This window comes from Marmota monax, unplaced genomic scaffold, assembly GCF_021218885.2.
Source record: "Marmota monax isolate L192 unplaced genomic scaffold, Marmota_monax_Labrador192_F-V1.1 WCK01_AAM20220418_F8-fsc00021, whole genome shotgun sequence".
NCBI classification, from domain to species: Eukaryota; Metazoa; Chordata; class Mammalia; order Rodentia; family Sciuridae; genus Marmota; species Marmota monax.
This window is the reverse complement of record NW_026695228.1, coordinates 19738950-19760816: the sequence shown is the minus strand read 5'-3', so window position 1 is coordinate 19760816 and position 21867 is coordinate 19738950. Positions and strand designations below refer to the sequence as shown.

The window sequence follows — 21867 nt, the reverse complement described above, 5'->3', positions numbered from 1 at the left end:
TCTTCTCATCACAAATGTCTTCTGCCTTCCCTGACCACTCAACATCAACAGGCTCCAAATCCCACCTCACTTCACCACAATTAATTCTTTGTATATGTTTGCTACTTGGTGCTACTGATCCCAGGGCTTCAGGAAGGAAGAGCCCTGTTTTGGTCCCCTATGCGCCCTCAGTGCCTAGCCCAGTGCCTGGCACACTGTAAGCACATAGCGTTTGCTTGAATGGATGACTGCATCATCTCATCCTAGGGAAGTAGTAAGAGCAAGACTTGGAGGAAAGTGGGATTCAAAAACACATGGGAAAGTGTATAATGGGAGCCCCAAAGCGGTTCGAAAAAGCAGTTTTTCCAGAAAAAGGGACACGAGCCAGACGGCAGCTGCTACGAAAAGAGAGGTTCAGGACAGCCCAAGGTTGCCGCTGTTTCAGCTTTGAGGGCGGTAATTTCAAAAAACTGGAGAAGAGTTGACCCCGGTGAAAGCCTTTATGGAAAACCGGGCGTCCTCAGCAAACCAGACGGGGCGGACAGCAACCTGGGTCTGGGGTCTCAGGAGACTAAAGAGATGCAGAAGGCTCCACTGTGGGCTGCCCAGAAACTGAGGCAAGGGGTCCACAGGTAAGAACAGGACCGACGAGAGGGTGAAGCAGCGACACGCAGCCCAGAGGACCCAAGCAGGCGCCTGAGGGGAGGCGGGGGCTGTTACCTGCAACATCCCGGTTGTCCATCTTGAGACTCATCCAATCCCACAATGCTCGGGCGCCACCGGGGGGGGCTGTTATATTGCGCATGGCCTGATGGGAGTTGTAGTCCAAGCCGGCCAGGCAGGCCCTATCATTTCAAGGACGCTTACGGTCTTTCCCGCAGGAACTCAAGCTTTAGCCTAAAGGAGACGTCGAAGACTCAATTCCGATGACCCGGGGGCTTTTCCCCGCCCTCACGTTTCCTTGAGCCGCGGCCACCTTAAATATAAACTACATGTTCCAGGATGCCTTGTAAGGAAGCTCTCGCGAGATCCTCAAGAAGCTCCCAGCCCCGCCCCGTACGCCTGCTTCCGCCTCCCTGTGGAGGAGGCTTGTTGTTGTAGAGGCCAAAATGGCGGCTCAGGCGGCAGCGGCAGCACAAGCGGCGGCGGCCCAGGCAGCACAGGCTGAAGCGGCCGAGTCTTGGTATCTGGCGCTTCTGGGCTTCGCTGAGCACTTCCGCACTTCCAGTCCACCCAAGATCCGCCTATGCGTGCACTGCCTACAGGCCGTGTTTCCCTTCAAGCCGCCGCAGCGTATCGAGGCCCGCACGCATCTGCAGCTAGGCTCTGTGCTCTATCACCATACCAAGAACAGCGAGCAGGCGCGCAGTCACCTGGAGAAGGCGGTGAGCGCGGGCCGGGCCGCGAGGGAGTAGGCGCGGGCTCTTTGCGGTTCGCTGGCTGACTAGCCGCGATTCTGGCAGGCAGAGACCGCTTGTGGGGGACCTGGGGCCGCCACCTCCGCTAGAGTAGCAGGGCCCTTACCCGACTCCGAAAGCCGCCAGCCTCTCGGGAACCCGAGGCTCTCACCTTCACCTTATTTTTCGTTTCTTCTGACAGACGGGGCTTCAGGAACCGCCTGCTCCTACTCAGGGTACTCGGAAAGTTGCTTCCTTAGGAGCAACAGGGTCCTAAGATCGTCAGGTTTTCAGGAGAATACCACTAGTTGGTGGCAGTGGGACATCCTAGATTAATCTCTGGGTTGTTCAACTTCCAACTCCTCAGGGCTCAGCCCCGGAAGCATCGATCCAGAATGATCCCATCTGAAATGACTTGGGGTCAGGAAGAGTGGAGGGTGACAGTTCAGGCATTCCCTGGGAAGTCAAAGACTGGTCTCAAGAAACCTGGGAGGGCATTCACCACTTCCTCCCGGACCTGGAAGTCTGGTACTCAGAGTGTTTGGAGGGTCTTGGGTCCCAATTGGTAGTTCCAGGTGTCATTCGGGAAGGTCAGTCCTGGAGCCTGGCTTGGGCTTTTGAGATACTGTGGGGAGACGAAATAGGGAATCTGGATTCCAGGACCAGTTGCTCAGCGAGGGGTTGTGGGTGGATCGCAGGGCACCTGCTTTCCCTTTACCCATTAAACCCATCCTCTGAGGAAGCCACCCACCCTCAAGTTTACTTGTGTGACATTCTGGTGCTTCAAAGAATGGGGGAAATTTATGGCTGTGAACTTGTTTCTGCTCATAGCAACACTGTGCTCCCGTCAGAACCCTGTGTCCCTTTTGCTGTTTATCCAGTTCCATTCTGATTAAAAGAGAACCTCCTTGAAAATAATTAACTTAGATTTTCCCCCCAAGTGCTGGGGTTTCAGACCAGTGGTGCTTAACCACTGAGCTACATCCCTAGCCCTTTTTATTTTAAGATAGGGTCTCACTAAGTTTGCCAAGGCCCACCTTGAATTTGTGATCCTCCTGCCTCAGCTTCCCAAGTCACTGGGATTTCTGGCATGGACCACCACATTGGCTCAACTCAGGTTTTTAAATGTATTGATCTGAGGTAGATTTGAGCTGTCTCTTAGCTAATAACAAGTTGTGTTCAGGAGATCAGATCTTTGTTTTGCACACTGTGAAAAGTTAGGAGACAACATTAGTCCTCCCTTGATCAATTTCCTTGTTTCAGAGTGAGGTGGTCTGGGCCCATAAAAGTGAAGTGATTTGCTGAAGGCCACACAAGTTACTAACAAAAGTGAGCTCACACTCAGGCATAATAATCACCACGTTTCATGCCAAGACAATATATCGTTATTATTTTAGTGAAGTTTATTTGTTTTCAGTCCGCAGATATTTGTTAAGCTCTCTCCAGGTGCCAAGCTCCATTTCAGGTACTAGGGATCAGTGATGACTAAAACAATACCTACCTATAGAAGCTTATGTTTTAGAGAGGGAGACAAATGATATTTGTAGTAAAAAAAGTTAGGCAGTTATGGAAGAACCATGAAATATGGACAGGAAAAGGGATGAAGTTGATGTGGAGCTGCTATTTTTGGTAATAGTAGTGAGGGAGTCTGTATTTGTAGGAGTGACATTTGAGCAGGCCTGAGTGGGTGGGGTAGTGAGGCCAGAGATCTACTTAAGGCATCAGGTTTGGCAAGGAGTGCCTGGCCTGTCAGAGACCAGCAGTGGTTTCAGGGCCTTGAGATCCAGTGAAGCACCAGGCTTCTGGGCCGGACTGCCCAGCATCTCCAGTGCATGCGCTGGTTCTGAAACTCCCTTCTCTCAGTTGAGAACAGATCCCACCATTTCCCTCCTTTGTCTCCTGGGACTGTACATCCTTTTTCTAGCACTACTTAATAGTCACTGTGTGTATTGTCATATTTCGCCCACTCAGCCATGTCTAGCAGATGCAATCATGTCTAAAATTGCTCTCTTTTAGCCACTTGGTTTCTGGGCCTGTAATTTCAATCCTTATCCTTGTGAAGTGCCTTTGCTCATTTAACAGAACCCTGAATCTTGTGGGGTCTTCCACAGAGTCGCATACTCCTCTCCTTAGGTCACACCAAATTTAAGCGTAGAGATCCCAATCAGTTGCATCCCCAGTTGCAAATTTGTCTGGATTTGACTTAAAGTAGTGTTTCCCATGCTGTTTGCCTTCTACAGTTGTTTATGTGTTTATTTTTATTTTTTATTTTTTTTTGCTAGGGATTGAAACTAGAAGCCCTCTACCCCTGAATTACTTTTTAGCCCTTTTTATTTTTGATTTTGATACAGTGTCTCACAGAGTTCCCCAGGCTAGCTTTGTGATCCTCCTGCTCCAGCCTCCCAAGTCACTGGGATTATAGTTGTGTCCCACTATATATGGCTATGATCTTTTGTGTTACAAAGCAAGCATGCCTTTGGGATAGGGGGTTACTGGAGATTGAACCAGGAGCTTAACCACTGAGCCACAACCCCAGTCCTCCCCAGTTCTTTTTATTTTTTACTTTGAGACAGGGTCTCACTAAGTTGCTGAGGCTGGCTTTGAATTTGTGATCCTCCTGTCTCAGCCTTCTGAGCCACTGGATTATAGATGTGCACCACCAGGCCCTGCTACTTTTTTGGGGGGTGGGGACAGTACTGGTGATTGAAATAGGCCTTTTGCATTCTAGACAAGCACTCTACCTCTGTGCTACAACCTCAGTCCTTTTTATTTTGTTTTGAAACAGAATCTCATTGAATTGCGCAGGCTGGCCTTAAATTTGTGATTGATCCTCCTGCCTCAGTTTTCCAAGTAGCTGAAATTACAGGCGTGTGCTGCTATATCTGGCACAATAAGATATTTTGAAAGAAACATCATGTTTAGAAAACTTTTAATACAATATGTTGTCATAATTGTTAGTTATAGATTTGTCTATGTAGGAAAAAGCATAGTGTCTGCCAGATGCATTGACACATGCCTATAATCCCAGTGGCTTGGGAAGCTGAGGCAGGGGGATTGTGAATTCCAGTCATCTCAGCAATTTAGCAAGACCCTGTCTCAAATTTTTAAAAAAATTTTTAAAGGGCTAGGGATGTGGCTCATGGTTAAGCTCCCTGAGTTTAATTCCTAGTACAAAGAAGAAGAAGAAAAGAAAAAGATAAAGCATAAGTGTCTATAGGATTCAGTGCTGCCCTAGATTTCAGGTACCCACTGGAAGTCTTGGAATACGTCCCCTGCAGACTATGGTTAGATTCTATTCTCTTTGATTGGCGCATATTAATTTCTGTTCCATCAACTGTTTGTGAACTATTTAAAAGACATATGTAATAGAGTTAACCATCTGCGTCATCAAGTCTACCAACTTTGAAAGAATCATCAGTTAAATGTCCCCATCGGAGTCTGGAGGATTTGTCTCCCTTTCCTCCACAGCTTTTTTGAGACCACAACCATTGGTCTTAGTCATCTTGCCTCTGCAGGCCCTCAGATCTGCTCATCAAATAAGGACACTTGACCTGAAAGCCTCTCTTTTTGTGTGTACACATGTGCACAGTACTGAGGATTGAACCCAGGAGCACTCTTACCACCAAGCTACATTCCTAGCCCTTTTAATTTCTTATTTTGAGGCAGGATCTCACTGAGTTGCCCATGCTGGCCGATGCTCCTGCTTCATCCTCCTGAGTTGCTGGGATTACAGGCATCTGCCACTGTGCCCAGCTTAGCTTCCCTTCTTTGATTATGGTTTTGGCAGCGATGTGGATGTGTGGTCAAAATTCTTGGCTGCTTTGAGACCGCCTGGTTAAATAGTTTGTGATTATAAAAGGTATTCCTTTCCACAGAAATCTTTTGGCTAGATTTCCAAAGCTGTTTATGCAGATTCTGTCAAGTTACGTTCCTTCAGACATATTTCGTTTTCTCCACATTAGTTTTTTTCTTGCTGCACTCCTATTTCTGTGTGAATTTTCAGTTCTCTTTCAGGGCCTGTGACTTCTGTTTTATTTTCACACTAGTCTTTCATGCAGACAAATCTATTTCAGTCATTTGCACATTTGCTGTAAAACCAAGAAAATATGCAGGTATACCAATTTCCCCCTTTTCTTTCATTTTTACTTATTTATTTACTTATTTATTTGTGCTAGAGAGTAAACTCAGAGCCTTATGCATGCTAAGCATGTACTCTACCGTTGAACTACACCCTGAGTCCCAACTTTCCATATATCTATATCTATCTATCTATATCTATCTATCTATCTATATCTATATATATATATATATATATATGTTTTAGTTATAGTTGAACACAATACGTTTATTTTATTTATTTATATATGGTGCTGAGGATTGAACCCAGGGCCTCACACGTGCTAGGTGAGCACTCTACTGCTGAGCCACAACTCCAGCCCTGAGTCCCAACTTTCTTAGTCTTTTTTATTCCCCCTTCCATACCAGGGGATTGATCCTAGGGGCATTTAACCACGGAGCCACATCCCCAGCTCTTTTTATTTTTTATTTTGAGACAGGATCTCACTGAGTTGCTTAAGGCCCTGCTAAGTTGCTGAGGCTGGTCTCGAACTTAAAGTCTTCCTGCCTCAGACTCCCCAAGTTTCTAGGATTATAAATATGTGCCACTGCACCTGGCTTACATAGTTTGTTTTTTGTTTTTGTTTTTTAAATCCCTGGGCACGTAAGGTACATCATCATTTGTAGATTTTCTTTTTTCTTTTTTTTTTTTTTTTTTTAATGAGAGAATGAGAGAGGGGGAGTGGGGGAGAGAGAATTTTAATATTTATTTTTTTAGTTATCGGCGGACACAACATCTTTGTTTGTATGTGGTGCTGAGGATCGAACCCGGGCCGCACGCATGCCAGGCGAGCGCACTACCACTTGAGCCACATCCCCAGCCCTGTAGATTTTCTTGATTTGAAAGGCACTGAGGAATAAATGCTGCTTCTCAGAAATGGTTATTTTCTGGAATCAGACAGCCATTCTTTGAACTGACTGCCAATATCCATGTTGATACCATCCATGTTTGCTTCTTTGTGCATTTAGGATGGAACTGTGGTTTTGTTTGGTTTGTTGGTTGGGTTTTTATGTTTGTTTTTTAATTTTTGGAGGCAAGGTATCACTGTATTGCTCTAATTTATAACTCCTGACTTGAAACCATGTTCCTGCCTCAGTCTCCCAAGTAGCTGGAATTGCGGGCACATGCCAAGGAGTTCAGCTCAGTCTGTTTTCTTTTTTTTTTTTTGGTACCAGGGAATGGCAAAGATTGTGCTTTGCCACTGAACTATATCACCAGTTTTTTATGTTTTCTTTTGAGATAGGGTCTTGTTTAGTTATTTGGGAGCTCACTAAATTGCTGAGGCTGGCCTTGAACTTGCAATCCTCCTTCCTCAGCCTCCCAAATCACTGAGATTATAGGTATGTGCCACTATGCTTGGCTGTCAGTCTGCTTTTTAATGGTGGTTTTGCTCATCTGGCATACAAAGCAACTACAGATTGTACCAGTCAGATGCTTACTAATTCTATATTTAGGTTTAGCCTGAAAGTCTATGTTTATTTTCCTAGCAAGTGATTAAATGCTTTCCTTTCTCATCTTAAAGCCCAGTGAGGCTTGGTATTAAGCCTCTCACATTTAGTCCAGCTGGAGCAACACTTTCATCCTTCAGGATCATGATCATGTCCTACTAAATTGCATACCACATTGACAAGAAATAAAAACTCAAGCGAAGGCTGCATTTGCAGAGCTGACATGAAGCATTTTTTTGGAGTTAGGGATCTGTACTTCTTTCTCCTGTTTTCCTTTCCATTTTTTTTTCACTCACACTTTTTTTTCCCATGCTGGGGGTAGAACCAGGGCCTTGGGCATGCTAGGCAAGCATTCTACCACTAAGCCATATACCTGGCCCCTTCACTCTCACTCTCTAAGTTACCTCTGATTTTGGGAGGTAAAATGTGCATCACTTCACAGCTCTACTAACTCACTTCAATTCTTCAAAATCCTGCCTTTGAGGGGCTAGGGATGTGGCTCAAGCGGTAGTGCGCTCGCCTGGTGTGCCTGCGGCCCGGGTTCGATCCTCAGCACCACATACAAACAAAGATGTTGTGTCCGCCGAAAACTAAAATAAATAAATAAATAAATATTTTTTAAAAAAAATCCTGCCTTTGAATTCCTGCAGTGTTTTTGGTGCTTTCTATATGACAGGCCCTGCACAGATATATTTCAGGGTACTGTTTCACTTGATCTTCAATAAACCCACAGGGTGAGAACCACTTCCAACTTGCTGATCAGTGAGCACACTCAGGCAGTGACTGAAGGATGCACCAGGCCATGGGTACACTGCAGAAACAGGCGAGGAAGGCTTCTTAATGCTGTGCTACTATGCCAAGGGAGTTGCAATCAATCAATAACTATTTCTATACATTTTGGTGGTTTAGAAGAGCTGACCCTTTTTGTTTTTGTTTGTTTGTTTCAAGGAATAAAAAAGACATGAAATGCTTTCAGTCCTGAACAAGTCTTAGAAGAACCAACCAGAAATGTGGTGATCTGGGCCCTTCTGCACCTGGTGGCCCTGATCCTTACTCACTTTCCCTGAGAGCCCCAAGGTGGCTCCTGGAACTTCTGGTAGAGCATTGACATCTCTGTTCTGTATCCTGTAGGCCACCTAACGCCAAGGGAGCTCTTACTTTGACTGCTTTTCTATCATAAGGAAGGAGATGTAAAGACTATTTTTTAATATTACAAAGTTTAAAAAAAAATCACAAAGTAACAATCTTGGGTACAGTATCATATATTATTCTGTACACAAGTCATCATATATTACTATGCATATATATATATATATGTATATATAAAATATATGGGGGGGTTGTGGTTGGACACAATGTCTTTATTTTATTTTATTTTTATGTGGTGCTGAGAATCAAACCCAGCTCCACGCACATGAGCCACAACCCCAGTCCATTACTTTATATATGGTGGATATATAGTTCTTATTTATGAGTGAGTCAGCCAGTTTTACGAACCTGTAATAAAGTTCCTGAGATAATCAACTTATAAGAAGGAAAGGTTTATTTTGGTTCACAGTTCTAAAGAGGTTTCAGTCCATGTTTGTTTAACTGTGTTGCCTTTGGGCCAGTGATGAGATCATAGCAGGAACATGTGGCAGAGGAGGCTGCTCACCTCATGGTGGCTGGGAAGCAAAGAAATAGAAAGGGGCAGGAACCCTAAATCCCCTCCAAGGGCATGCCCTGCCAATGACCTAACTTCCTCCCACTAGGCCCCACTTCCGAAAGATTCCAGCACCTCCCAGTAGCACCACAGGCTGGGGAGCCAAGTCTTTGGGGGTTATTCTGGGCCCAAACTAAAGTGGTGAGTTTATATTTAAATCCTAACAAAAATACAGAAAGTCATTTGGTGTGGTGTCAGGCTGATGGTGCTGAGGAAGTGATTGCCCCACCCTGAAACCAGAACTACTCTCCAGATATGTGTTGTCATGCAGGTCAATTCAAAGTGTCATAGTGACATGGCCAGGCATGGTGGTGACACTTGCAATCCCAGCAACTTGGAAGGCTGAGGCAGGGAGAATCACAAGTTTGAAGCTAGTCTTGGGCAACTTAGCAAGACCCTGTCTCAAAATAAAATCAAAAGGGCTGGGGATATTGCTCAGTGGAGAACATTCATGGGTTCAATCTCCAGGACTACAAAAAAAAAAAAGAAACAACAGTGAAATTTGGAGAAAGATGATGTTTGTACTGTTTTAAGAGTTAAGGCTTGGGCTGGGGCTGTAGCTCAGTGGCAGAGTGCTTACCTAGCATGTATAAGGCACTGGGTTCAATCCTTAGCACCACATAAAAAAATTAATAAAGGCACGCTGTTCATCTATAATATAAGAAATTTTAAAAAAGAAAGCCTCTAGGGCTGGGGTTGTGGCTCAGTGATACAGTGCTTGCCTAGCACCTGCGAGGCACCAGGTTTAGAACTAAGCACCACATAAAATAAATGAATAAATAAAAGATCTTGTATTCATCTACAATCAAAATATTAAAATAAAATAAGGCTCCAGTGAGGCACAGTGGTGCACGCCTGTAATCCCAGCAGCTGGGGAGGCTGAGGCAGGAGGATCGTGAATTCAAAGCCAGCCTCAGCAACTTAGCAAGGCACTTAGCAATTCAGTGAGACCCTGTCTCTAAGTAAAATACAAAAAGGGCTGGGGATGTTGCTTAGTGGTTAGGTGCCCTGGGTTCAATCCCCAGTACCCCTCCCCCCGCCAAAAAAAATAAATTAATTAAGGCTCTGTATCTGAAAGCCATAAGCCTCAGTTCTTTGGCTGTTTGCACATATGGAAGCCTTTATATTCCAGCAATGCTAGATAAACTCTATTCATTATCTGAATAGATAAAGCATTGCTTATGCAGCAAATGTTTCCCAAGTATCTACTGCATGTCAGCCTATTGCAGGCACTGGGAACACAGCATTGACTGAGGCAGCACATCATGATGCTTTCTTTATCTGATGTCCTCCATTTGTATGTAAAGTCGCCTAACACATAATGACATTTTGGTTAATCCCCAAACTGCACATACGACAGTGATCCCATAAGATAATATTTCCTCGTAGTGTTGTAGCTGTCCTAACAGTCTGGTGTGCTTAGATGCAGCAAGAAATCACTTAACAATGCATTTCACAGAGTGCATCCCCATTATCAAGTAACACATGGGAGACTTCTGTATACATATGAAAGAATGGTGAAAAGTCAGTGGGCCTGGAAAATTAATGTTCAAGAGCCCTGGGGTCTGTGCAGGCTAGCTCAATGGTAGAGTGTTTTCCTGGTATGTACAAGGCCCTGAATTCTATTTCTAGCAATGCAGGAACAAAACAAAAAAGAGCTCTAGGATCTAAGATTTCTCAAAAGACTTGGAGCATTGCTAACTCACTTAGTAAATCCCTACCTTGAACCTAGTCCTCTGTCCTCCAGCCAGTGCTCCCAACAACAAATGGCTTTCAGAAGAGAAAGTTCATGTCTTGAACCTTTGAGCAAGATACTTCCCAGCTCACCAATCTCCCAGTCTCTCCTTCTCTGGAAGCCTGGAAGACATGTGATCTTCTCCCCGTCCCCCACCTTTCTCTCTCTTTAATGCTAGGGATTGAACCCAGAGGTGCTTTAACACCGATCCACATTCCTAGCCCTTTTTTATTTTTATTTTGAGTCAGGAACTCATTAAATTACTTAGGGTCTTGCTTAGTTGCTGAGGCTGGCCTCAAACTTGTCATCCTCCTGCCTCAGCCTCCTGAGCTTCTGGGGTTAAAAGTGTAGACCACAGTACCTGGTGAAAATATGATTCCCAGAAAATGGAAGGAGCTGACAGAGGGAAGCTGATCATTAGCAGGCACATCTGATTCATGAAGAAAAGATGTCAGTCAGGTCAAGAACAAATTAGGTCCATCCCAACTATCTGCTGAATAGATGTTAACCACTCAAAAGCCCCCAAAGGAGAAAGAATTTTAAAATGGTTGCTGTAAGACATTAATGAGCCCACACAGGCATAAGCTACAGCACTGGCCAAGACTTCATAGAAATAGAACAGTGGGGTCCTCCCCAGGCAGTGGATAATTGGATGCATCCCTTGCAAGTTGCCTCCCACAGACATGCCTGTGCAGGCTTTCCTCAGCACCAGACTCAGAGTGCACTGAGGGTGGTAGCAAGAGCATCCTGGGCTTGGAAGGCTTCTCTGCCCCAAATCGGATTGGGGGCAGGGGGAGTTCACATCTTTTCTCATTGCCTGGCTTACTTCTGTTGAGGTGTAGTAGCAGAGAAATGGAGTCGGCTTTATTTATCACAGTTCCAAGGCATGGATAGGACTAGGAGGTCAGCTATGGGTACTGAATTTACTCAGCCCACTCCATCTTGGCCATCCAGGACTCTCTGAAAGGCTTCCTGTTCTCTCTGGAGGTCTTGCCTGCCCTGTGATCTATATTGGGGTTGGATGGCATCTTGGCACAACTCTAGCCCAGCACCTCCGCCATAGTGTTTCCTTTTCTCTGACTGGCTGTTCCTTCTAATTGGTGGCCTTCCAGAGAGCTTCTCTTGCTGGACTGGGCTTCAAGGTGAAGTAGCTTTTATAGAAAGCACCCTGACTTCAGTGGTCACCAGTTCCTCCATATTACAAGTGCTGTCTCCACACATTGTCTCCTGCTGAGGAGCCTCACCTCTGGGGCTACACTCTTGGCTTCAGGTGCTGGCTCTGCCCCTCTGGAGACCCTCTTGTTCATGCTTCAAGGGGTCTTGGGCAGGAACAGGAGGAAGTAGATGCTCTGGCTGCCTTCTTGCCACAGGTAGTATCTAGTATCAGTATCAGTAACCCTGGCAATAGGAGTCCCTCCCTCTCTCCCTCTCACTGTCTCACAGCTCCCCCCCCTGGCTTATCTGTGTCTTGTGAGCAGCTGGTCTTAGCTCAAGACTTTCTCACTTATGTGACTTTAGTCATCCCTCAGCTGACCCCTGGGCTGCACTGGCTCCTCTTTCTGCGTTTCTTTTTTCTTTTCTTTTTTTTTTTTTTTTAATATTTTTAGTTGTAGATGGACACAATACCTTTATTTTATTTATTTATATTTTAGTTGAACTTGGACATAATACTTTCAATTTTTTTTTTTTTATTATTTACATGGTGCTGAGGATTGAACCCAGTGCCTGCACGTGCTAGACGAGTGTTCCACCATTGAGCCGCAACCTCAGCCCTTATTTATTTATTTTTATGTGGTGCTAAGGATCAAACCCAGTGCCTCACAAGTGCTAGGCAAGTGCTCTATCACTGAATCACAACCCCAGCCCTCTCTGTACATTTCTTTGGTGCATCTGGGAAAGTCTTAAAACTCTGATCTAGTTGGGTACTTTAATTTTTCACCTTTAACTAAGGCTGCACAGCCAGGGTTAAAAGCACAGAAGACTCATTGGCCTTCCAAGTCACACTTATCTAGAAGGACTGACACCCGAGTCCCATTCTCCAGTTGTACCTGATTCCTTGTGTAATGCTTTGCTGAACATCTTCTTCTCTGCTGAATGTCAGCCCTATTACTGTATGGCATGTGAGAGCCAGATTAACTATGGGCTCCTTGCCTGACTGAAATTGACCTTGCCAACAGTAGAAAGGATCTGACTCCAAAGTGCAAACCCCTCTTCTCATGTCAAAAGAGGATATTCTCTCTTCCCTAGGCACCCACCAAGTGCCCTATGGCTTCATTTCCATTGTTGCTTTGAAGGGAAATTAAGCCTACTCTCTCAGGCTGAGTAGGCTACTTTCCTATTTAACTGGACTCCTGTATTGGGGCTGGAGAACAACCTATAAAAATCCCAAAGTAGCCAAGTGTGGTGCAGTCCTGTAATTCCAGAGGCTCTGGAGGCTGAGGCAGGAGGATCACAAGTTCAGGCCAGCCTCAGCAACTTAGTGAGAACCTGTCTCTAGATAAAATATAATACAAAAAATGCTGGAGATGTGGCACAATGGTTGAGCTCCCCCAGGGTTCTAATCTCCAGTACCAAAAAAAAATTCCCCAAGTAAGCCAATAACTGAGCTGATATTTGCCTGAGAATTCATCTTTTTTTCTTTCTCTTTCAGTGGTTGATATCACAGCAAGTATCCTTTTCTTGTTGGGACCTATGTTGTTATTGTTATTGTTATTGTTATTTGTTTCTAAATTGCTGGGGATTGAACCCAGGGCCTGCTGCCAATTAGGCAAGTGCTGTGCCACTGAGCTACATCCCAGGCCTGTACCTTTCCCTTGAAGGAATGTTCTATTTAAATAAAAGAAATTTGTTAGATTGGAATCTGGAGAATCCTAGCTCTATCCTTGGCTGCCCCTCAAGGCTAGAAGCCTCTTCCTGGATGCCATGTTCCTCTTCATGCCTCCGTTACCCTGGCATCTGGCTCCACACCCACCTGCAACAAGCTCAGGGGGCACTGGAGAATATGAGAACTTGGAACACCAGGCACATGTCTGCAGTGTTAGAACCCTGATTTATGGACCTTTGAAATTGACCTTTTTGCAGTATCTACTTCCTTAACTGGACATCACTAGATCCCACAGTTTGAAGATGTTAAATTTGAAGCAGCAAGTCTGTTGTCTGAATTGTACTGTCAAGAGGTAAGAACATACTAAGTTTTGTGAAAACCAAAGAATTTCTCCCTTTTGGTGTGACAGAGTAATATCTTGGGGTTCACAGAATCTGAAATCCTTTCTGGCTTTTATTTATTTATTTTTTAATATTTATTTTTTAGTTGTTATTGGACACAATACCTTTATTATATTTATTTATTTTTATGTGGTGCTGAAGATCGAACCCAGGGCCTTACAAGTAGAGCAAGCGCTCTACTGAGCCACAACCCTTTTCTCTCCTTTCTGGCTTTTAATACTTCTAATCACCATTATCCTTCAGCATTTATAAGGGGTTAATTCAGGATCCCCCTCCAATATGATAGTAGACAGAACCTACACACATCCTCCTATGGACTTCTTTTATTACTTTATTCTTTGTGGTGCTGGGAGTCAAACCCAGGGCCTGATGCATGCTAATGAGCACACACTCTACCATTGAGCTTCCTACACCCAGTAGCCCCTCTCCCATATACTTTAAATCGCCTCTGTATTACTTACAACACTTAATGCAATGTAAATGCTATACAAAAATTTGTCATGCTGTGTTGTTTAGGGAATAAGGACAAGAAAAATAGTCTGTATGTGTTCACTACATACCCAGATTATTTTTCCCTGAATATTTTTGGTCCATAGCTATCTGAATCCATAGCTGCAGAACCCATGGACACACATTGCCAACTGTGTTTTCTACCTCCTACACACTAGTACCAGGGTTTCTGTGAGTAATCATTTGCTAACAAGGGCCAGCCGATTCCTTTTCTACTGAGAAAGCAGCCTTGTTCCTAGCCTAATAGGTCCATAGTTTGTTTTGTTTTGTTTTTTCTCCCTAGCAGTGATGCCAAGAATCGAACCCAGGGCCTTGTATATATTAGGCAAACCTATACTACTGAGCCACATTCTCCAGCCCTAGTTTGACTTATTTATCAGTTGCAGTTGCAGTTGAATATTGCCTTCCCCACTTTGAAAAGATTATGCAGTGGCCTAGGCAGCGGGGATAGTGTGTTCCATGTCCCTGGCGTATCTTTCTGGTCTTAGAACATGAAAACTGGGCACTGGCATCTTATTTGATGGAGCAAGATTTTGAACTGAAACTGCTTTCAGTTTAATTGAATAAAAAGTTTTTTTTTAAGGGCTGGGGCTATGGCTCAGTGTGCTTCCTTGGCACACGTGAGGCACTGAGTTCAATTCTCAGCACCACATAAAAATAAAATAAAGGTATTATGTCCTGTTTCCTACATCGAAATATATATACACACACACACACACACACACATATTTTTTTAAAATAAAAGAAGTTATTTTAAGAGTAGTGCAAAAACTTCCCAACCAGTGAGTTCAGTAAAATCTTTTTTTTTTTTCTTTTAATAAAGTAACTGGGCAACCCAAAAAAAATCCTTTGGTAAGGACAAACAGGACCGGCCTTCTGGCACAGCAGCTGCTACATAAGGAATCCAGCTTGATTGCCAGCTTGTTTTTTTTTTCCTCCTTGAACTTGACTTTTTCCTTTCAGAATTCTGTTGATGCAGCAAAGCCACTGCTGAGGAAAGCGATTCAGATCTCACAGCAGACCCCATACTGGCACTGCCGCCTGCTCTTCCAGCTTGCTGTGAGTACCAGAGGTCAGGACCTTGGGGGACGGTGTATCCCAAGTACAAATAACAGCAGAGACCAGGATGCATAGGTTCCCCTCAGGCTGCTACCCCATGTGGGTGGGTATATAAGGACATTTCTGTAACCTGCTAACAGGTGCCCTCCAGCCTCGGTCCTTAACAGCATCCCTAGCTTGCGCCTTGCTATTAGCAGTGCCCCAGGCTCTATGAAGTGCCATAGCACCTGGGGTAATCAGTGGAAGTGCCCGTCTCCCAGGGGCCTTGTGTTAGTTGGGCATCTTCAGTTTCTCCTCCCTCCTTGCTATTCCCCTATGTCCATTGCAGTTGGGGAATGTTTCCTGCCAGAGGCCCTCTGAGTTCTTTAAAAGCTACACAGAGAGCTGGGAATGGTGGCACAGTGCCTCAGTGTCAACTATTTGGAAAGCTGAGGCAGGAGAATTGTCTGAGCCAAGGAGTTTGAGACCCACCCTGGGTAACATAGTGAGACCCATGTCTCAAAAAGAAACAAAAATATGCAGAGGCTGCCTATTAGACAATGCGTGCTGAGTCAATCCTTATTTCCCAGTGCCCCACTCATGGGGACTGACGGGGCATAGCCTTGTCCTGGGTTCTACCCTATTCCCCCCACAATCTACCTTCAACTCCTCAGATGTAGGTGGTGCCCAAATCCCTGTGTGCCAAGATACTTAGATGGGTGGGCTTTCTGAGCTGGGCCTTTCTAACTCTGTTGGAGGGGCAGGTGGGCCAGCACCTCCCCTTCACTAGGTACCCTCAGGCAGATCCTTGGCCAGCATTTCCTGACTTGAGATGGCCTGGAGGGCAGGATGGCCCACCTTCCGTGACAGCTCTATCACCCACTTGGGCACACAGCATGTTGGCCCTGGGCCAAAACTGCCTATCCAGAGGAACTCCTCATTACAGAAAGGTCTGGCTGAGAGGGTCCCCCCAACATACACTGTCTCCTTTAATCTTCCCACACACAATTGTGCCTATTGACAAAAAGAGAAGTAAGCTATGCTTTGAGTCACTCACCCAAGATCACAGAGTTATATGCATGGTGAGGAGGAACCTGTGCTCTAAAGTGTAAACCTGCAGGTAACTTTTAGCCTTTTGAGGCTTTTGGATTTTCAGCAGTTAAGGCTAGATGCTTGCCCTTGAAGGAGTTCCTCATCAGCCCCAGAGCACACCACAGATGCCCTCCTCAGGAGACCCACGAAGCACCCAGACTTTCTTACCTTGGACACTCACAGGACCTTGGGGGGGTCTGTGCTCATGAGAATGAACTACTGGTTCTATACCCCATTAAGTTTAAATGCTGTGTACTATAGGTAGGGTAGAGGCCTGTACTCAGAACAATTAACATTGACTTGATAAAGCAAAACAGTAAGGCCAGGCTCTGTAGAACACAGGTTTGGCAGCAGCTATCATTGTTCTTTCTCTTCTTTTTAGCAACTGCACACACTTGAGAAGGACTTGGTGTCAGCATGTGACCTCCTGGGTGTAGGGGCCGAATACGCCAGGGTGGTGGGATCCGAGTACACACGGTAGGCACCCATTCCACCCCTCCCATCTGGCTTAGCCATTTTATTCCTGAGCACAAATAGGATTTTAGTGTGGGGGAAAAAAAAAAAAGCCCATCCTTTTGCATAATAAGAGATAAGCAAGTTAACGGTACAATGAGATGCCTTTTATCCTGTGGTTTATAAAGTTAAAAAAACTGGATAGGGCTGAGAGACAGCTGAAACTGACTACAGAGTTGGCACTTATACATTTCCAGCATATTTTGAAATAACAAGTGCTCACACAATATGCTTAACTATTGCTCTTTATTGCAAAGATGCACCCTCAGTGGCACGGGGCATGCACAGCACAGACTATAGATGACTTCACCTGCTCAGGCCACTGAGAAATCTGTGGTTCAAGAACAGGAGGCAGGGCTGGGGTTGTGGCTCAGCGGTAGAGCGCTCGCCTTGCACGTGCAAGACCCTGGGTTCAATCCTCAGCTCCACATAAAAAAATAAACAAGTGAAATAAAGGTGTTGGGTCCAACTACAACTAAAAAATAAAAATATTAACAAAAAAAAAAAAGAACAGGAAGCAGATTAAGCCACTGTTTATGTCAAGGAAGGGACATCAAGATCATGTTATGTGCAAAATTGCATGGACTGTTGTTCAAGAGTTAGGGGCCAGACACCATCATCATTCCCTTTGTACCCTCGGTGAGGGCTTCCTCTTTCCCCAATATAGAAGAATCCTCTTTAGTAGTGGCTCCATACAGCAGTGCTCTTATTGTGTGCAAACATGTTGGGATTCTGGAAAATGCCCACACTGGAGACCTTCTTGACCCATGTGCAAGTATTCTGAGGCTAGGCTGTAGACTTTCTAGACCCTCCAGGTACCAGGAAGCTCCCTGCAGGCTGTTCTTATCACTGGGACACTGTCGAAGTATTCAGAACCATCACTTGGCTGCCCTGTCCTGGGTTGATGGTGGTTACACTGGTTGACTTAAGGACACCATATTCTAGACCCTCCCTGTCCCCTACATGTGGTGACATGCCAGGCTGTTGGGCTCTGGGTTTTTTCAGCAAATCTCAAAGCCACCCTCTGAGGAACAGCTGATCACAGAAAACATTCACTTGTGAGCATTGCCCAGACAAGCCTTCTTGGGCACACAGTTTAGTTTCACATGGTTTGTGCTGAGTGGCCTGGTGGACACCCACCAAGGTTCAGTGCTTACAGGTCCCCTGGCTCAAAGCCTTGTGTCAGCAACATAGGGCCTCCTAGCCTCTGCATTTTCTGTGTGAAAACATGGGGACCTATATGAACTCTTTTCTGTAATTTAAAAAAAGCTTAACCCTAGAGTGTGCAGGAGGTGAGAGAACAATGAAACAGGACAGTGTTTAGGCAAGGGAAATACACTCCCTGGTACATGTCCCCACTCTGTTCCTTGACCTCCTGTCACAGTTTCCTCACATTTAAAATGAGAGAATAATGCCTACTTCATAGGGTCTTGGCCATAGTATATAAGGACCCTGAGAAAACTGGGAAGACAAATGTTTAGTATTAAAACAAAACAGGGCTTATGGGCATGGCAATTACAGCTGCTTTTTTGTGTTTTTTGGGGGGGGGGTTTGCAGTTCTGGGAATGGAACCCAGGGCCTCATGCATGCTTAGTCAAGTGGCCTACCACTGCGCCACACCCCCAGCCCTAAATCCAGGATCCTCTCATCCCTAATGCCAATGCAAAGAGGCACCTTTGGAGCTGAGGTGGGGAAGAACACCCTGGCTGTCTGCTAAACTTTCTTTACAGTGCTTATCTTATCACTTGTGGCTAGGAACAGCTGTAAATGCTCTTTTATTTTTTATTTACTTTTTTTTAAAAAAGAGAGAATTTTTTAATATTCATTTTTTAGTTTTCGGCGGACACAACATCTTTGTTTGTATGTGGTGCTGAGGATCGAACCTGGGCCACACGCATGCCAGGCGAGCGCGCTACCGCTTGAGCCACATCTCCAGCCCCTGTAAATGCTCTTTTAGAAAGAACTGGACACAGTGGTGCACACCCATGATTTCAGCTACTTGAGAGGCTGAAGAATCACAAGTTTGAGCAACTTATTGAGACTCCTGTTTTAAAATAAAAAGGAGGGGCTGGGGATGTGGCTCAAGCGGTAGCGTGCTTGCCTGGCATGCATGCGGCCCGGGTTCGATACTTAGCACCACATACAAACAAAGATGTTGTGTCCACCAATAACTAAAAAATAAATATTAAAAAAAAAATTCTCTCTCTCTCTCTCTCTCTCTCTCTCTCTCTCTTTAAAAAAAATAAAATAAATTAAAAAATAAAATAAAAAGGATTGGGGATGTTGCTCAGTGGCAGTATGCTTGCCTAGCATGCATGAGGCCCTGAGTTTGATCCCTAGTACAGTAAAAGAAAGAAAGGGAGAAAAAGTAGAAGGATAGAGAGGCAATAGAAACCTTCTAAGGATAGAGATGAGGTTGCTGGTATGCCTGAGCCTTCCTGAGTTGTCCTCTTAACCCTGAGAGGAACCTAATGGGGGGCTTGCCTGTGAGACAAGACAGTGGGGCATTGAAGAGTCCCAACTTGCTCTCACCCTGTGTGTTCCCTCCTTCCAGGCCCACTGTTTGCTCTGTCACAACATTGAGATAGATGATAATGAGTGTGCCATCTTCCACCCTGCCTGGAACGTGGTCTTCTGGACTTTGTCAAAGCTGTGCAAAAATGTTAATGAAGATAGAATTGGACAAAATGCAGCTGTCTTGTAAATAAGACAAACCTCACTGGAGACTGTTTATTGTCATCCACTTAACTCCCCCAAATCAGCCCATTAGGTCCATTGAGCATTTGGGCAGCTAGTTAGTTATTCTAGGAAGATCCTGGCCCCTCAAAGATCTGACTTATCTCTGTTTTCCAGGGCGCTGTTCCTGCTCAGCAAGGGGATGGTAAGTTGAGGCTGGGCAGGAGAATCCAGTGTAGCCCATGTTGTGGAAGTGAGGCCTGACCCCCCACACACAGGGTCTGCATACATCCCACCCACTCTCCATGATTTGGCCCCTCAGCTGCCCAGACTCTTAGAAATGGCAAGCAACCTCAGGGTGAGGGCTGTGTGCTCTTATGGGGTTCAGAGTTGAAACTCTGGTTCCAGGTTGTGGAATTTATGCTGAGGAAGGAGCCTGACGAGGGTTTCTTTCAGCCTGGCTTTGCTCCCTGGGGTGGTGGTAATGTCCCATAGTAGGTGGTTGGGGAGCTCTGCATCCATGAGGGCTCCTATAAACACTGAAATACAGTGCTTGTACCTTTCTTTCCCCAGCTGCTGCTGATGGAGCGCAAGTTGCAGGAAGTACACCCACTGCTGACCCTGTGTGGACAGATCGTGGAGAACTGGCAGGGGAACCCCATCCAGAAGGAATCACTGCGAGTATTCTTCCTGGTGCTCCAGGTGACCCACTACCTGGATGCTGGGCAGGTGTGTGGTGCCTCTCACAGGAGGCCTCTTCTGGAGGGTGACATGGATGAGTGCAAGCAGCAAATGGAATGTGGGCCTTGGACTGTGGTAGCGTTGTCATCACCCTGATACTCAGAAGGTCTATTATTCTGCCATGTGCGCACACGCACACAAAACCCCATCCTGCTCTGGCACACCTGCTGGCGCCATCATCTTTCTGGTGTGTCTCTACAAGCAGAGAGTGCTCTGTAAACAGGGTCTATCCCAGTGGCCCTGCCCTCACTCAGGAGTAATGATGAATGAACTCACACACATTCACTCAGTACATAAACAGTTAGAGCCCTTTAAGGGCCAATTGGGAGATCTATGAGAGTACACCCTAGCAACTGCTCTAGAATAGTTGCTCACAGTGTTTGTCCATCCCTTTCCCCAGCAGATGATGGCTTTGTGAGGTTTAGGGACTAATGCCAGCCATAACCAAGACTCAACTCAGTAATACTGGTGTGGTTGAGGAGAGGCTTTGTTTGAGCACCTGTACCTGTGCTTGTGTGACCATCTCAAGCCTTTTTGGGGGTGTGTACTACCTATGTACTTCAGTTCCACCCCCTGCCTCCATGGACCTACCATAGGCGGGGCCTCTCTAAGGAGGCCTCAGGTGGAGACTGACAGTAGTGAGAATCCTAGAAAGTACCAAGTGGTCCCCTCATTAGTTAGAGGCTTCCTCAGTTCCCTCTATCAGTGTCTACCTTTGCCCATTGGACTGAGCTCCTTGCTCAGCAAATTACAGCCACCATTTTCAGTGGGTACTGAGGGCCATCCAGATACCCAGTGTGACCTCAGGACAGGGTACCTAGTGCAGACAAGCCATTTAGTAAGAGCTGCAGTGCTGGAGGGACTCCTGGACACTGGAGGCTACTTCCCATGCCCAAGAGCTACCTACCAAATATGCGTCCCTACCCCATACTCAACCCAGCTAATCCCTGGGAAAGGGGGACTTCCTGCAGGAGGTAGATAGGGCAGAAGGGGACAGTGGACACTCCTAATAGAAGAAGCCAAGGGTGGCAAGGTGGGAATGGGCAGACTCTTAAGCATGGGTGCCACCTGCATGCTCCCACAGGTAAAGAGTGTGAAGCCATGCCTGAAGCAGCTGCAGCAGTGCATCCAGACCATCTCCACACTGCATGATGATGAGATCCTGCCCAGCAACCCCGCTGACCTCTTCCACTGGCTACCCAAGGAGCACATGTGTGTGCTTGTTTACCTGGTGAGTTCAAACTGGTCCTAGGTTGGGGACAAGGAGAGGACCCCATTGACCTCTGCTTGCTGGTCTTCTTGCTAGGTGACAGTGATGCACTCCATGCAGGCGGGCTACCTGGAGAAGGCACAGAAGTACACAGACAAGGCCCTCATGCAGCTGGAGAAGCTCAAGAGTAAGTTGGACTCACAGCGCCCCCTGGTGGGAGGCTCAACATGGTGCCACCGATGCTGGATCTGACTGATCACAGCAGCAGTCTCTAGTTGGCAGATAGGGTCTTTCACTCCCCGTGGCAGATGCCTGCAGCCAACATGAGAGCAGAGCAGAACAGGCTTAAGATCAAGGGGAAGCCCCTGACTGGCCAGGGCCTCATTCCATCTCTGTCCTGTCCATCCCAACTATACAGAGTGGCCATGTGAGTTAGCAGGGCCCCACTCAATACTTGCCAGTACAGTGTTGCTCAGTCAAGAAA

The 21867-nt window shown here is 45.8% G+C and overlaps 2 protein-coding genes across 4 annotated transcripts in view; one reads left to right on the top strand and one right to left on the bottom strand.

The window, feature by feature from the left end:
• The window catches only part of Sugp1 (SURP and G-patch domain containing 1), a 30331-nt gene extending 29476 nt beyond the window's left edge, over positions 1-855 (bottom strand). Inside the window, exon 1 of the mRNA XM_046436809.2 lies at positions 700-855. Within this exon, the coding sequence (XP_046292765.1) occupies positions 700-784 (85 nt within the window). The 5' untranslated portion in view covers positions 785-855. The remainder of the gene's footprint in view (positions 1-699) is intronic.
• A 204-nt stretch (positions 856-1059) lies between these two features.
• Positions 1060-21867, top strand: part of Mau2 (MAU2 sister chromatid cohesion factor) — a 36076-nt gene continuing 15268 nt past the window's right edge. For 2 of the 3 annotated variants that reach the window (XM_046436811.2, XM_046436812.2), the window contains exons 1-9: positions 1060-1364; positions 13029-13046; positions 13489-13554; positions 15077-15172; positions 16626-16720; positions 19610-19637; positions 20006-20161; positions 21258-21404; positions 21480-21570. In XM_046436811.2, coding sequence (XP_046292767.1) covers positions 1089-1364; positions 13029-13046; positions 13489-13554; positions 15077-15172; positions 16626-16720; positions 19610-19637; positions 20006-20161; positions 21258-21404; positions 21480-21570 — 973 coding nt within the window. In that variant the 5' untranslated portion in view covers positions 1060-1088. The remainder of the gene's footprint in view (positions 1365-13028; positions 13047-13488; positions 13555-15076; positions 15173-16625; positions 16721-19609; positions 19638-20005; positions 20162-21257; positions 21405-21479; positions 21571-21867) is intronic. The other variant, XM_046436810.2, reaches the window with a different exon arrangement.